Raw genomic sequence first — 15,971 nt, 5'->3', positions numbered from 1 at the left:
GGTGTTTCCCATAACGAGGTGCTCACCACGCACACACACATACACGTGTCACATCGACCAAAGTGGCCAAACCGCCTGCGGCAGTACAAAAAAAAAGTGGGGGCTTTCACGCACATAAACAGCTTGCAGGCCACAATAATCGTGAGCACGCCGCACCTCGACCTCTGAGGAATGTTGGATATGTTTGGTGACAGGGATAACCATCCAACAAGTGATGCTGCTGCCTCTCTTCACAACTTTCTCTCTTTGGTGTGGATCTGACTATCCCCACAAACACACAAAGACACACTCAACCACTGGCATTTTTAAAACGAACTGCTTTACGAGAACTTGCGCTTCACATATATAACTTATAGTTATTAGGGGCCGATTGCATATTATACTACAGTGTGTAGCTCTAACCATCAAGAGCTAATCCTTCGTGATTCCTAAGTCCCCATTTTTTACGTGTTCTGGAGAAGCAGTCCCCCTCCACCGATACAGGACACTAGGGAAAAGTAAATGAGACAAAAATAATACCCTTTTCGCACAAGTTGAGAAAAAGAAATGGATTTAAAATAGGGGTGATTCTGAAACGTTCTTTTCGGAACACTGAGTGGTGCAACTGTTGAAGAACAACGCGACGCATGTTAGCCTCAGGGTGCGCACACACCGTGAAATTGTTTTAAGTTTAAGTCACTAACCCTAACCCTAACCCACTGGTTTGTCCATTCGCCGGTCCACTTCAAATTCACTTGATGAAACAAGCATCCCTCTCAGTAGTAATGACAGCGCAGATGTATACAAAGAACTCCTCCACATGCATGCACGAAAGATCTATTGTTCGGGTGCTGATGTACCCTCCCTGCCTCCACAACTTTATTAACTACATCACTCCACTCTTATTTTATACGCATTCCTTTTTTCTTCCCCCCTCCCCATGCGCCTCGTAACCCACACGCCGCATGACCCGCCTTACCTCACTCACCTACCATCTATATTTCTGCGTAGTTCGTGTGTGAATGCATGAGGCCCTCGTGGCGGAAAAGCGCCAACGGACGACATCCCGAACGGCTCAGGTATATTAACACGCAAGACGCAGTAAGTCAGGGAGGAAGTGAACTGACCCTCATCCCTAGAAAAAGAAAAGTGGTTACCTGGTGAGTCATAAGAGGGGAAAGTAATGACCTATTAGGGGAAGAGGCCTACAACCTTCCCTTCACCTACGTCACGCATTCTACATCGGTGCTACTCTCACTTTCAGAGCTATCCTCACCGTCGTACTCCACAACATTCCACCTATTTGTCCGTAGCTGTGGTGCGCGCCCCTCATGTGTCACGGCGCCGCCATTACTGATGGTGTTCTTGATGGGCAGAGGCTCATTCGCCGGCTTTTCGGGTTCCGGCGTTCGCACGGACTCAGTGCTCGGCCTCCCATTGAAACGGCGGATAGTTTGTCCATCCAATGCATTAGGAAACCCAGCGGGGGCGGAGGGCATTGTTGAGGCATGCACGTATTGCTTTTCGTAATCCTCTTCCCTCATTTGAGAAGGGCGTGGTGGGCGCCCGACGCGACGGTCCTCCCGCAGGGCGTTGAAAAGACTCATTATCGGATCAAGTTTAGGGCCATCAGATTCCCCTGCAAGTTCGTTGCGCATTGTGGGCTCTGGCATCTCACTACTGGGTGGTAACCGAGTTGGAGTTCCATTTTCCAGTGCCTCTCGCGCGGCGGATTTCGAAAGTCCAGTGCTGTCCGATTGAGGGGATGTTTCCTCAGGCCCACTACCATCGTTAGGAACAGTGTCGAAATCGAAGGGAACGTCCACCCATCGTCTATGCTTCTCAAAGAAATCCAGTTGCATTTTTTGTATCTTCGACAGAAGATCATCACGAGCTTCCGCCACCACTCGGTTACGCCGAGCCTCCGCCTCCGTTGGCAAAACGACATCAACGACATGAAGACTGCCTTCGCTTCCGTCACCGTCACTATCGCAATCCATAACGTCCTTATCTCCCTGTGAACCACTTTGAACGGCGGGCCCGGTGGAATTCCCGTTGTGGTTGCGTCGAGGGGCGATTGTGCTCGGTAAACGATCCCGAACCGAGGCATATATGCCCTGAATTTTGTCCCGTAGTGAGTCACGTGTGATATTAAATACCGGAAAGGATGGTGATTCCTTTCCTTTTATACTCTCCCCAACCCCACCCTCTACCGACCTTTCAGCTTGCCATATGAGATATTGCAACCTCCCGCGGCAAACCTTTGCATCAAGCATACTCACGTCGATGTGAAGAAGCGCTTGGCGCTCTTCTGCCGTTTTCGGGCGACTCAACGCCTCCCGCACACATTCGGCAACTTGCTCCCATTTCGCGAGACCGCTCCCATCGATATCGTCAACGTCGTCACCGCCGCTGCGTTCTGAAGGGGTCTCAGTGCTGAGTGGAATACCAAACCGCTCTGCAAGTAGTAGAATGTAGTTATCTATGAAGTAACTGAATCTATGGTTAACGTGTTGCATCCCCTATATTTCCCCTTCGTGCTAAGGTGCCCTCCTCAACTAAAAGAACGGTAACTGAAGGAAATATAAAGCAGAGGAACGGCCCGCTCAAACAAATCGCACCGTATACCCCTTCCGCTTCCGATCCCCTTTGCAGGGCCTTATCAAAAAAAAAAAAAAATAGCGTCTGTAACCTATAATGGCAAGAAACCAACACAAAGAAGAAAAGTAAGAGTAAGAGAAAGAAAAAAATCATCAGTCACGGCTGAGCAGCAAACAATGGAGAGGGCTATTACGCTGGGTACTTCCCACGAGCAGACATAAATTAGCCTCATGCGCTCCCCTCAACGAAGTTGGAGGTGCATATCTTTTAGCTACGAGGGAATACTGCAGTAAACTATCACTACGACGCAGGAACGAGTGTATTGCATTGCTTAACAAACTGAGAAACAAAAATAAAATGCAAATTGACACTGAGCCGAAAGAAAGTGCCCATAGTGATTTGAAATAATAATCATAGTAATGGTAATAGGAATAAAAATGAGAAAAAAAAATAAGTTGGAAATCATATATGCACTCCCTTTTGGATGAAGAGGTTTGAATAGCATCGGTAAGTGTTATTGGGGTATTGAATCATTCAACCTGCTTCCCGTAATCCATCATTTCCTTTTCTCAAAGCACACCTGCCCATACACACACACCAAATATTTGGCAGCCCCCGCCCCACGGCAGAGTCTTTCACCACTCTCCATACCTGAGGAGTATGTCCTCCTGCACATGCGAGTAAACAATTATATATATACAAGTGAGAAGAATTTATAAAAATTGCGACCATAATTATCGTGATTATGATTATTATTACTAGTGTCCGTATTGCTCACGAGTACTCCATCTCACACTGATCCTATAGAGCAACTTCGAACAGAATCAGGTGCATAACTGCTTTTACATTTATAGACTACAAGGCATAAACAAACACACAAATGCATACATATATTATTTTTTGTCCGTCTGTGTTCATACGCTTCTGTCCATCGTTTTGGTAGCACAATGAGCGACCGTTCACAACGCAACACTTCGTGCCCTGCGCTACCACGTTGCTGAAACAAAATTTTAAAAAGGTAAGAAAAAGTATAAGAAGGGGGCTGTAGTGGGGCGCAAACCAAATACTACGGTTAGAGGAAAAAGTTATTTATTCTCGTTTCCCTTCCGCCACCCTTTCATGAGCTGTAAGACGTTTCACAAGGGTTTAAGACGGCACATGGAGAAAAAACAATGGTAGCATTGGTAATAATAACTTTATATTGTTATCATAAAACGTAAGATTGAATACATATATATATATATATACGTCAAATAGTGCCCCTTTCCTTCACGGTTCTTCCACTGACAACTCATCCCCTTGTGCTCACGTTTTAGTGATGCAAACGCACATGCAAACACACACACACACACACAAGTTAAAGAAAAATAATAAACAGCAAATAAATAGATAAAGTAACAAATCACATTCGAGTCTCTTTCGTCATTTCTCTCATCAACTTTGACACTCTTTTCATCTGTTTTTCATTTATTTATTTATTCTCCCGCCCTTCTTTCCCCCCCTGGGTACTTAAACACATAAATAGATATATGAAACACACACGCGCGTGGTTATGGACATAAAAAAAAATGCACACGCCTCACATGTCTCTCCACAATCCGTCACCGATTCCCTCTAAATTCTGCTTTTAGAGACCATTCGCAGCATGTGACGATGTGCACGAGTACGTACCAACAAAGATGGAAAAGAAAAGGAAAAATATATATATAACACATCCACAACTGGGAAAAGGGGGTCTGGAAGGAAAGGGTGGGATATAGGGCTATCAAAAAATAATAATAAAAAGAAAAAAAACTAAAGTAGGGAAAGAAAAAAGACAAATAAGCACTGACAAATTGAAAAAAAAAGTGATGAATCACTTGTTTATTTCTACAGAACTGATTCCCCCATCTTTACATTCGGTTTAAATTCTCCGTTTCTTTCACGCATCCCTCTCCCTTCCCTTTTCCGCCCTTGCCACATTTTCTTACCTATGGACGCGATCTGAGAAACGAGAAGAAAATAAGAAAACCTAGTGGGTTAACGGGGGAAAAAATAACTCGAAATCCACAGAACGAGTACTCCTGGGTTACAACAATTTAACCCACGTAATATATATCAACGAAAATAGTAATAATGACAATAACAATAACGTTAGCTGTCCGAACGTTAAAGAATTGAAAAACGATATTGCTGATCTGTCTACAAGACCACGGAAAGGAACAGTAGATGGAAAATGTGTATCATACATCAATATGCTTGCGGAAACAAGACATCAATGGAGGAAACAGTTGTGTGCTGTGAGGTATTTCAATAATACAGTAATATCAAAATAATGTAACACATAAACTTCTGCACGTGAACTTCCCGAACAAACACAAACACACAAAAACACAAACACACACAGAAGATAATCATATAGCTCTTATTTCCCTCACACATTTGAGTTCACACTACTCTATAACATGGAATGGAACAAAGTGGAACTTCAGCACGCAGAGAATACAAGAAAAACAAATTACCACTGGAGGTGTGTATAAAACAAAAATAAACGTCCGCCAGAGAGAGAGAGATATAGAGGGAAAGAGGCGATGTATCTGAAAATAATACCACTTTTACGTTATAAATGTCACGCCCTCAGAAAATACACGGGAACTTCAAGCTGCAGAAATATTTGATTCAAAGGGCTGCCTTAAACTAAGATTGTATCAATAGAAATCCCATTTGGTAAGTTCCAGCAGCAGAATATCATTTATTCAGTTAGTGGACTCCTCCAATCGAGCATCGGTGCATCCGTTGCTTCCGGTGAACTGATCCTCCACCTTCATTGTCGCTATCGTGGCCGTGAGTATAACATTCTCCACTGAACAAATTTTAACCGCAGCCGGTTGGTCCCCAAGTAGTTGTATGCCCCCCAGCCACTCCTCGATGGTGTACGGCTTAAAGGTAACTTCCCTGGTCCTGTTGAGAAGTGCCCGGGTCAACCGAGGTCGACGTTGAGGCTTTGGCGCTGCGGGAATTTCAACCACAGCTTTCACTACAGCCTCCTTTACCACTGCAACAAATTCGTTTAGATGGGTAATCTCTTTTTGCTGACATTCCCCAGTAAAGGAAACTTTCTCGTTTTCCGCTGAATTAATAATGTCCCTACAGGGCACCTCGTTGGTGGACAGTGCGACACCTGTGTTGCAACTAGGGGATGATGATGACACGACCTCCTTCTCCTGGATCTGTGCCGGTGGTCCCGGCTGGTAATGTGTTGGCATGTGAATGACGATGTCAATATCAGATTCATCATCTAACACTCTGTCGTCACTAAATGTTCGAGCGGATACCGCCGCTGTCATGCTTCGTTCCATCACACGTCCACTACCTTCACTTGCCGGTGAGGTAAGTTCTGCTTTACTGTTATTCTCTGCACGAGTGTCCATTTGCTTCTGATTGGGGGAGCGCGGTAAACTACTGGTGTTGAAGATGTCGTTCCTCTCACGGAATCCCGAAAAATCTGGCCACTGATGCACATCAGCAGCTGCATTTGCCCGCATAACAAGCGGTGACTTTGACGTCTCCTGCTTTTGTTCCCTCTGTGAGGGAGTTGGCCTCTGATTGACCTTGTTGGGTGTTGCGTTACTCGATTGAAGGGCCGTGAGGGGTTCGACCGAGGAGATTGACTTGCGGTCACCTCCGATTACCATTGAACCCATGTTGCGAGCTTTACACGGCTGACACCTTGAAAATTAAGTGGGAGGCGCAGTGCAAAATGCTGTCGAGGAACCGTATGGATTAACACTGTAACGCGACCAAACCGCTTTTTCCACACAGTATATGATCCTACCACCCGTTCCTTTCCGCTTCCTCGATTTAACCTTCCTCACCTATTTCTTTTTCGGATTTTTACACACCTATAGATGTTTTCCAAGTTTCTCTAATTCAGTTACCTTTCCTCAAAACTTCGCCACCTTTGGTGCTTTTCCTTTAGCCGCTTTGCAACCCCAAATACGCTTATCAACTTACCGACGACTACCACGCACTTTGAAGCAGCATAAGAAAAGGGGGAAATGCATGCAGATATATAAAGATATAATTATTTGCATATATGTTGGGCGACAAACAGATAACAAAGGAGATAAAACATATATCGTGTAAACACAACAAAGCATCGGGGACGGTAGCTATAGCCGTGCCAAGCACAGCGCAATGACAACAATAATAATTCTGTCAAATCGCCACTCTGAAAATGGGAAGCGAAGAACGCAAAAGAAAATAAGGATGTGTCCCTCCACCCTCACACGGTAATACCTTGAACGGCAGAGAAATGAGGGAATAAAAAAGGGGGCAAATTGCATCAAATCACCCTCTCGCTCGTTCGTTTTAAACCGAGACCACATTTCTACAACGCAAAATGGTAGAAGTAATAATTATAATGTGCCGGCAACCGGTGCAACGCACAACAAAATAAAACAATTCAAAGAGAACGTAAAAGGGAGGGGGAAAAAAGAAAAATAAAGAAGTCTTTCCACGAATAGCATTCGAACCTCTATCACGATCCCACGTATCCCCGGGGCCCCTACCACATAAACACACACACACACATATATATATATATATATATATATACAGCTAAACGTAGACATGACTTAGATATTAACGTAAATTTGGGGGTTTACCCCTTTTCCTCCTCTCACTTCTTGTTTATCATCTTTCACTTGTGATTAAAGCTCTACTAATACGTGTTTCTTTTCCTCATCCACCTCGCAATTGATGTCGTATCGTGAACACGGGAGAAAAAGAAAAAGGAATATGTACGGAACTAAAAACAAAAACAAAACAAAATGGAAAAGGAAAAGGAAAGAAGAAACGAACATGAGCACACAAGGCGCAAGGGGCAATGAGTTGCTAGCCCGTGCATTAACGTCCCATAGTGCACAAATAATGAATGACCGCTGTCCTTCTATTAACACAAGGCCGATGTGCCTTCATAACGTCCGTAACTACCTTCCCCTAAATTCCTCCCCCTCCCCCTCCCCCTCCTTCCCCTCTTCTTTTTCCTCATCCCCTTTCCTTTATTACGCTCTATAGGGATTCGTTTTACTCAAATACATCAGTAGATGCACAAGGGTATATATTAATACATCACCACACACACACACGTTACATATATACGCACGCCAACAAAATTAAACAAAACAAAAAAGTGAGATCAAACAGTGTATGGTCTCAGAGAAGCCGGGATTTTCACACGTGGGTAAAAGGCAAGGAACAGAAAAGGGTCAAGGCAAGGTGTACGCAACACTAAACCACCTGTACATGTTAATTGCCTTGCGAAAAAGAAAGAAACTCATGCGCCATGAGTTTGTAGATCTAGACATTGTAACTGTGGCAAGAGGGAGGGAGCGAAGAGAAAACACACATATATGTATATATAGATATATATATAATGTATATTGTTGTTAATGGTCAACGATTGCCGATCACCTGCTTCAACGCTTGATACGCAACATTGATTTCCTTAAACTTTTGCTCCGCTACCTGTTGTTCATGTTTGGGTGCGCCAACCCACCTGTCAGGATGCCACTGAAGTGCAGCCTTGTGATATGCCCTCACAAGTGCCTGTTCATCCAAATTGGCGGTGGTCTCCAACCCCAACAACCGCACAAGTTGAGCTCTAGAGTGTGATGCGGTCGCAACCGATGGTCGTCGATTGTCTTGGCCCTCAGCTTTATGCTGGGCACCAGGAGAGCTAGAATGTTTTTGATGTCCTTTACCACGCCAGTCATGGCGCTCGCTGCCAGACCCATAGCGGTTGCAATTATCATTGTGTGCCCGCTGTATCTGTTTTTCTTTTTCTTGTGTCATTCTAACGACCTCATCCAGATGCTGCTTGTTTGCTTTGCTTGGCTCAAGTTTTACTACCGTGCGGAGGTCGCTAACAGCTTGTTTAAGAAGGCGTATATCTGTTCCACCTTTTTCGCTAAATAAATGGATGTTTATGTGAGCCCTCCGGGTATATGCCTTAGGTGCCGTGCCGTTGATGCCAATGGAGTTATTGACATCCTCCAGCGCCTCAGCCCAGCGGCCACACTGCATACATGTTGCTGCGCGGTTGCAATATGCCATTGCAACAAGTGAAGTATTCTGTGGATCTATCGAAATGCAGGAAGTATACGCATCGTATGCTTCTGACCAGTTTCCGCTCTTATATGCCGCATTACCGCGATCACGACATCTCTCAAATAACGTGAGGTTGCGCTCTAAGGCGATATAACGGCTATCCTCTACTTCTCCGTCAGCCTTTTTCAGCTCAACTGCGTGCCGAACCAGCTCTAGAGCCTCCGCCACACTGCGCTGATTGTGTGCGCAGTAAAACAGGCTCTTCGCATGGAGAAAGAACAGCTCGGCGCACGTCGGATGGCTCTTCTTCAGTTGCTTGACACCCTCCAATGCTTTCCAGCAGTCTAAATGCAAAAGGGCCTCAAGTTTCAGGCAATGCCACGGAATATTTATTGGGCTGATGTGGCTAAAAGTTTGAAGAAGTTGTTTAGCGTGCCACAAACACTTTGACCAGTGTTTTTCCCTACTGCAGCTGTGGTACATCTCCACCGAATGAAGAAGTTCCAGTTCATCGGCTATTAGCCGCTCATCAGCCGCGTTGGTAGAAAGCTCACTGGCCTTTCGGTAGTGATACCGTGCCTCTTTCGTCCTATACATATACAGAAGTGCTTTCGCAGCGCGCCAGTGAGCCTTAAGATTAGTTGGTGAGTTGTAAAGCACATTCTCACAATCCATCAGAGAGAGCCTGTACTGGTTGTTGAGCAAGTAGGCAACAGCTCGATTGCATAGGAGAACGTTGTTTTCCGGGTCGCATCTAATAGCGTCTGTGTATACTTGTATGGCCTCCTTGTATTGTCCCTTCTTCACAAGGTCATTGCCACGTTTTCGAAGAACCGATACAGCTTGGGCTGCAGAGGACAAGCCGTCCGACACCTCTGCTGCTGCCTCGCTTCGAGGAACTATAGGAGCTGCTGGTGGTGCAACTTTCCCATGTAAGTGTGAACCACGGTTTTTTAACCGATTAAACATTTCGTGAACAACCGCTGAAGCTGAAGATTGCGTTCCACTGGAGCCGCGGTACGCTGCTGAATCAATAACTTCACTAGTCGGTGTGGCTATTGCTGAAGCGCGTCTCGCTTTATCGCGTAAAGTAGACTCACCCCCGCCTATGTCACACGGCTCAAAATAATCCCCATGCCATTCTTTAGGCTTTTTATTTTGCACTGCTGCTGCTGTCGGTGTCTGACCCACACTTCCGCGCGGATGCATCAAAGACTGAACTGTTGGTGACCCCTCCCTCGTTGTGGGCCCGCGACCCTCGGAATTACCACCTGCACTGCTAAAACGGTTTACAGGACTTGCAGAATGTGACCCCGCGGGATGGATCCCTTGCTTCCTAATGGAATTATTCACAGCGGTTGCGGCCGGGTGCTCGGGGCGACGAGGGCACCGGGTATCATACGACTTTGGTTGCTGCAGCGCATCTTGTGCATGAACGGCATCGTCGGAGTCGGCCTTACACGATTCTCGGGATTGTGGCGCCAGGGGCACTGGAGGAGCGGAAACGCCCATTGAGGGAACTGGTGTTGCCTCATTTAAAACAGAGTCCGTGGCAGTCGCGCCACTTGGCAAGCCTGACGGAGCCGCCAAGGGAGTTTGGAATAGCCCATTCTCAACTGGCGCACGCGTGTCAAATACACAATTATCGGAGACACTATCAGCTGGATGGGAAGCACTTTCGGAGGGACTAGCACTTAGCACTGGTGACGGCGACACGCCTCCCGGACTTTGCGCGCCACTTTCGCTTGTTTGGCTGTTTGCATTATCTACATCTTTTAGGCAGCGCACCGCACTACCCCTAAGAATTCGTATAACCTGGAGTTCTTTTTCCATCTCGTTCAAGCGCCGTCGGTCACCTGATTGACGATAGCGGGCCATGTTTGCCTCGATTTTAGCGCTCAGCTGATCGAACTGGCGCAGCTTCCACTGAAGCAACACTTGTTCATTGTTGAAACCCCCACCACGTTTATACGTTGATTGCTTCTCTCCACAATGCACCGGCACGTTATCATTCCCATTTACGCAGTTTTCACGCGTGCTGTCCATCAATATTTGGTGGTCGTGTTCGCCCTCACTTCGACCCTCTAAACTATCGCACGGTTCCTCTGTTATTTGATGTGGATTGACGACACCCACAACATGCCCACAGTCCTTTGGTCCAACTGAGAGGCCGTTCAGCTCAACGCGCTCCTCTATATCCCGAGGGCGTCCAGCGACTGACCCTGTCGTAACCCATTGCAAGGCTCCAAACAGGTGCCTTACACTCATTCTTCAATAAGGGAGGGGCAAATTCGATAACAGTTCTAATTAAAAATAGTACACCCTTATTTTAGAGAACAAAAAATAACTTTATGAGAACAATGCACATATATTTATAAGGAAACACAGGGGCGTGGGGGGGAAAGAATAAGGGAGGAAGTAGAAGGAAAACAAGTCGCAACATCCGCTACGGGGATCCACATACCGTGGAGAACATTAAAAACAAACAAACAAAAACCTTCACTACTGGAAGAGGAGGGGTCAAGAAAAGAATACACAACACAAAAGCCCCTGCGTAATTCACTATCCCTTTCCGCTTGCTTAACTGTACAACGGGATAGTGAGACGCGTAAATGTGTACACGCAAAAGAATGGCAGATCAAAGAGCAAAAATGAAGATATATCACAATTGAGAAGAATACCCCGCCTGCGGCAGGGAAGGGGAGGATCGTCCCCCTCTTCCTCTTTTTTTTTTCTTTTGGCTCTTTCGGTACCCACCATTGAAATATTCCCTCACCGAACATGAGAGTGAACGGTTTGAAAAATACAAATGCAAGGGCAGAATGGGCCTAATGACAGGGGGTCCCGGAAAACAAAAGAATATACATGTATATATATATATATATATGAACTCGGTGATATAATAGTAAAAGAAGGGAAAACGAAAAACGTGCTGCGTATCGGATAGACCCGCTAAGTGGATCTACAAAGGAAAAAAACAAAGCAACGACGTTACAACACAACCATATACAAAACGGGGGTGAATTTGGCGGAAGAGGTGAATAATATATTCCCCATTCAAGCGCGGGTGCGCGGTATATCCGTTGGAATATTTTTTTGTTTTCTTTTGCGTCGTACAGAGAAACCGATTGAAAATTTGTTGCTGTTGCTGTTGTTGTTGTTTTCAGCGCCGCTTGAATGGAGATCGTTTCCCTCCTCGTCCCGAAGGTGGTGAGATAACTCCCTCTTGAACCTCATCATTAGCTTTGTTGCAATTCCCTCTTGATGCATGAGCCTTTCCTCTGGCGGACGCAGTTCCAGGCGAGCCACGGGCGGAGTGGCCCCCAGTTGGTGATGAACGGGAGCACAAATAGAGACTGAGTTGTTTCGATGCCTTGTCCTGTTTTTTCTGTCGTCTCTTTATAGATTTTTCGAGGCTTATACGGTTTTTCTCAATGCAACCAATCATACAATCTAGGATAGCAACCATTCCCTCCGGACGACTGGTGGAAAGGCCATGCAATACGACATCGTAAATAACGTCGATGGCGCGGCCCTCCACATAGCGTCCATTCGTTGTGTCACGGTGAGCAGAAAGTCGCTTCGTTCTCTTCCCAACTGTATGAGTTCTAGGCACCTCAGCTTGTTCCGATACATTATTTATTATTGTATCCTCACTGACTACAGAGAGCGGCTCGGATCCCTCCCCACAGAGGTGCTCGAGCGTTTTCATGGGACCTCCGTAGTTAAAAAGCATTACTGATGTGTAGCGCCACGGCTCCTCCTTGAAATTAGAGCTCCATGATTCTAACAACGCCATGCGATATGCCTGTGCAGTGGTTGCGTTTTCGGTCTCAACAAGAAGCCTGAAGAATGCATTGTACACCTCTATCGGCTCATATTCACTTACTTTAAAGGCGGGCAAAAGCGCACAGCGGTGAATGCCCACACCACTCTCACGACCACAGACGTGAGAAACAAACAGATCAGAACCCTGGTTATACGGCACTCGTCTGTCCATCATCACTGAGTGAGTTTTTGCGCGGATTACCCCCGCCGATCCATCCGCTCCGTTGGCTTCACAATTGGCGTCATCTCCGGAGCCGCGCGTCACCTCATGAATGAGAAGTGCGGTATTTTTAAAGTGACGCTCATCACGGCCAAACATAGAAGCATGAGTCGGAATACCGGCGCGAACGTCCCCTAACGCGTCAGTCAGCCACGTTTTCCATGGTACATCCTGCCACATGCCCCCTTCATCCGCTACTGGTCCATTGTTTAGCACCCCCAAGGGTTGATTCAACTCCTTTTCCCCAAATGATGAGCAATGCGTACCGTTAACATTCACGTAAGTTACCATATTTGTCTTCGAAACTAAGCAACTGTCCGGTTCCCGAGGTTCCCGCCTAAAGGCAATAGGGGCGGTAAGCCGTGTTATCACGGGAGACTGCGGAACTGGAGTGGACCATGGTATCCCCTCGCTTACCAAAAGGTGCCAAGGCCGCTCTGCAACGAATGGTGCCCACCGTAAGACACATGGTTTTGAGTCCACTGGGTTGAGTAACGCGTGAAATGGGATCGGAATGTGCCTGGAGGACCACGTGTGAATAAAGCAAACCTGCTTCACCTCACACAAGGGAGAACTAACATCATGGGCAGGTTGCGGAAGAAGCATCCCAATAGGGCTTATGAATCTTTTGTACAACTTGACCATAAGGTCGTTCCAGTTGCTTTCTGTTACCTTCCGCATTCCTGGGTCCTGCAATAAAAATTCCCTTGATGAGATGAGAGAATATAACACTTCCAAATCCTCCAGCTCGTACCTTGCCGTATCGTCGACTATCAGCGGTTCAACATAAACCCGCCCCGTGTGGATAACGTAGGCGTTGGCATGGTTCGGCGACAGCTTAGTGTAAACCACAACGGTTACCTCCTCACGCACAGTATAGTCCCGTAACTTGTTGGCAAGAGACTCCGGTCCATTGGGTGTGATCCAGCTAACAGACGGATCCAGCAAGGGGTGGTATTCAACACCTTCCCGTGCTGGAATCTTCTTTCGCAGTGAACCACGGGGACTTTTGCTATTCGCGTCAATAAAGTCTGTAAGCAAATCCCTCCCTGTTTCAAACAGTAAACAGGCCAACGCGTGTTGAAAGGCACCCAATACATCGTTTTGTTTGATGAGCCATTGTTCACCGTCCTGCCACAACTGTTGTCCAAGCTCACAGACTTTCTGTAGCATAGATAACGGCGGTTGTGACACCATGTAACCTTCCATGCTCTGCAGTAGAGACTCCTGTGCCTCTCGAAGACGAGAGCACATCAGGTGGTTTACTACTTGTACATTTGTGTTACCTTCAGCAGGTACCATCCAGCGATCCTTTGCAACTTCCCAGGCATTGCAAGTTGTTTGAACCGCCTCAATGGTTTCGTCAACGAGTTGCCGACCCTCCTCATCTGCACCAAGTGTGTTTTCCGCCGCAGCGTTCCGATATTTAGCGTCCACGAGGATATCTGATTGGCAAGACGATTTTGCTGCCGCGTTGTGGGTCGTCTCTAAGTTGCGGGGCCGCGTTGCAGCAACCAAACGCAATGCAGGGACCTCACCATTCTGTTGAGGACTCTCACTGCCATGAAACGGCTGGGGGTTCTCTGGCTGGCCAAATCGACGGGGTAAACCACACTTCGAATTTTGTCTGTGGTACGCCTCCGTCATGTTGCGTATGAGCCATACGGGAGAAGCCGCTTCCTGTCGGTGCACATGGCCGTTAATTATCGCGAGAAACACCTCAGAATTTGCCTCAATCCACCTAAAAAGATCCGGCTCCTCCTCAAGGATGGTACGAAGAACATCCCTCAGTCGCGTTGGATCTCGATCTACATATTCTACAATCGACACCATAGTTTGGTGATCTTGGAGGCTTCGCGGGAAGTCACCGTACTGATTTCTGGCAATGTAAAGCATTTGTCGGAGCCCGCGGCGTCCCTGAAGAAATATAAACTGCTTCATAAATTCATATAAACTTGGACCGTTGGCGAGCTCGTCTGCACCGCCACTTTGTGGGGAAGCATTTTCAGAAGGTGAAAGGGGCGAAGCACACGACCGTTTCGGGGATGATTGGTCAGGTGGTTCTCTGCTACTTTTTATGTCAACCTTTTTACGCATTGCCTCTGCAGCGGCCCACTTTGCCACACATTGGAGTGGTTTTGCCACAACAATAATGGATCTCCCACCAGGAATGATGATCTCCTCTTGAAGTACATTTGCATTTGCGCCCGTATCATCTTTTCCTGCAGCGTACAGTAGAGAGCCATTTAAAAAGAATTTTGCATTGCTGACTTCAAGAAGAAGCTGGTTTGCCGCTACGTCAAGCAACTGTCCAATAGTAATGGGCGGCTCAAGAATGTATTTCCTTCCCGCTGGGGTCTTCAGGAAAACAGAAGAGGTTGAATCGGCCGTAGGCATCGTCACTTCGTACAAACAAAATTTGGAGAAAAAAAAAAAAAGAGGCCTGCGCTACCGGACACGGTGTCCTCCCTTCTGAAGGAAAATTAAATATTGTCGCCTTTTCTTTTCTTTTCCCTCCCCTCCTTTTGAAGCGGTATGTTTTTGTTAACCTTCCCTTGTCACTCAACAAAGCGGACGAGGAGTGGAGATGTGCGAGCCTCTGGAACAAATATTGTAAGTCGTACGATTACGGGCTATTTTTCACTTTGTCCCAGCCTTGTTTTGTTTGTTTGATTGTATTCTTCGCTTTCTTTCTTTTTTTTTCCCCTCCCCTTTTACTCCTCCTCCTCTTTCTTTCACTTCCAACCTTTGGTTTCTCGCTCCTTTATAATATCTATGAAGCGGGTACCCCTTGGGGGGAAGAGAGTGTCTAATTTCCCTTCCTTGTTTCTTTCTTTTCTTTTGCTTTTGCTTTTGCTTTTGTTTTTTGTGTGCGTGTATATATATATATATATATATATATATATATATATATATTTTTATATATCGTCTTCTTACTCCTGTCCTTCCCACTACTCCTTCACTCTTTCTTTCGTTCCTTTTTTTATTTATTTATATGTATTTATATAAATAAATGTGTGCGTTCTTCTCAAGCAAAGCAAACCAAAAACAAAAATAGTTTGTGATATTCGCCCTATCCAAATATAACCAATATCTTTTTTTTAAAAAAAAAGAGCAAAAAAGTAACGAACCTCAAATTTCTTTCCGTTGTGCGCCTGACCTGTACGGCGATGAAGACGGTAGTAAGCCACACACGTCCTCTACGCAAACTAATGAAGGTAGTTGTTTTGTTTTTTTTTTTTGAAATAAAAAA

At 46.0% G+C, this 15,971-nt stretch overlaps 7 protein-coding genes across 7 annotated transcripts; 2 read left to right on the top strand and 5 right to left on the bottom strand.

Moving 5' to 3' along the window:
* Positions 1-1,202: 1,202 nt before the first annotated feature.
* On the bottom strand, positions 1,203-2,498 carry TbgDal_X6330 (hypothetical protein, conserved; the record flags this gene model as incomplete). The annotated part of the gene is made up of 1 exon (XM_011779510.1): positions 1,203-2,498. The coding sequence occupies one exon, from the start codon at positions 2,496-2,498 to the stop codon at positions 1,203-1,205; it is 1,296 nt and encodes a 431-aa protein (XP_011777812.1).
* A 2,817-nt stretch (positions 2,499-5,315) lies between these two features.
* Positions 5,316-6,263, bottom strand: TbgDal_X6320 (T. brucei spp.-specific protein; the record flags this gene model as incomplete). Its single annotated transcript, XM_011779509.1, has 1 exon — positions 5,316-6,263. The coding sequence occupies one exon, from the start codon at positions 6,261-6,263 to the stop codon at positions 5,316-5,318; it is 948 nt and encodes a 315-aa protein (XP_011777811.1).
* Positions 6,264-6,384: 121 nt separating this feature from the next.
* TbgDal_X6310 (hypothetical protein, unlikely) lies at positions 6,385-6,705 on the top strand (the record flags this gene model as incomplete). Its single annotated transcript, XM_011779508.1, has 1 exon — positions 6,385-6,705. One exon carries the CDS (start codon positions 6,385-6,387, stop codon positions 6,703-6,705), a length of 321 nt encoding a protein of 106 aa, XP_011777810.1.
* A 615-nt stretch (positions 6,706-7,320) lies between these two features.
* TbgDal_X6300 (hypothetical protein, unlikely) lies at positions 7,321-7,638 on the top strand (the record flags this gene model as incomplete). The annotated part of the gene is made up of 1 exon (XM_011779507.1): positions 7,321-7,638. The coding sequence occupies one exon, from the start codon at positions 7,321-7,323 to the stop codon at positions 7,636-7,638; it is 318 nt and encodes a 105-aa protein (XP_011777809.1).
* A 378-nt stretch (positions 7,639-8,016) lies between these two features.
* TbgDal_X6290 (TPR-repeat-containing chaperone protein DNAJ,putative) lies at positions 8,017-10,938 on the bottom strand (the record flags this gene model as incomplete). Its single annotated transcript, XM_011779506.1, has 1 exon — positions 8,017-10,938. One exon carries the CDS (start codon positions 10,936-10,938, stop codon positions 8,017-8,019), a length of 2,922 nt encoding a protein of 973 aa, XP_011777808.1.
* A 104-nt stretch (positions 10,939-11,042) lies between these two features.
* Positions 11,043-11,453, bottom strand: TbgDal_X6280 (hypothetical protein, unlikely; the record flags this gene model as incomplete). Its single annotated transcript, XM_011779505.1, has 1 exon — positions 11,043-11,453. One exon carries the CDS (start codon positions 11,451-11,453, stop codon positions 11,043-11,045), a length of 411 nt encoding a protein of 136 aa, XP_011777807.1.
* A 380-nt stretch (positions 11,454-11,833) lies between these two features.
* TbgDal_X6270 (hypothetical protein, conserved) lies at positions 11,834-15,115 on the bottom strand (the record flags this gene model as incomplete). The annotated part of the gene is made up of 1 exon (XM_011779504.1): positions 11,834-15,115. One exon carries the CDS (start codon positions 15,113-15,115, stop codon positions 11,834-11,836), a length of 3,282 nt encoding a protein of 1,093 aa, XP_011777806.1.
* Between the last annotated feature and the right edge of the window lie 856 nt (positions 15,116-15,971).

This window comes from Trypanosoma brucei, chromosome 10 (genome assembly GCF_000210295.1).
Source record: "Trypanosoma brucei gambiense DAL972 chromosome 10, complete sequence".
NCBI classification, from domain to species: domain Eukaryota; phylum Euglenozoa; class Kinetoplastea; order Trypanosomatida; family Trypanosomatidae; genus Trypanosoma; species Trypanosoma brucei.
Note: the sequence above shows the minus strand (reverse complement) of the source record. Positions and strands in the feature narration are given on the sequence as shown.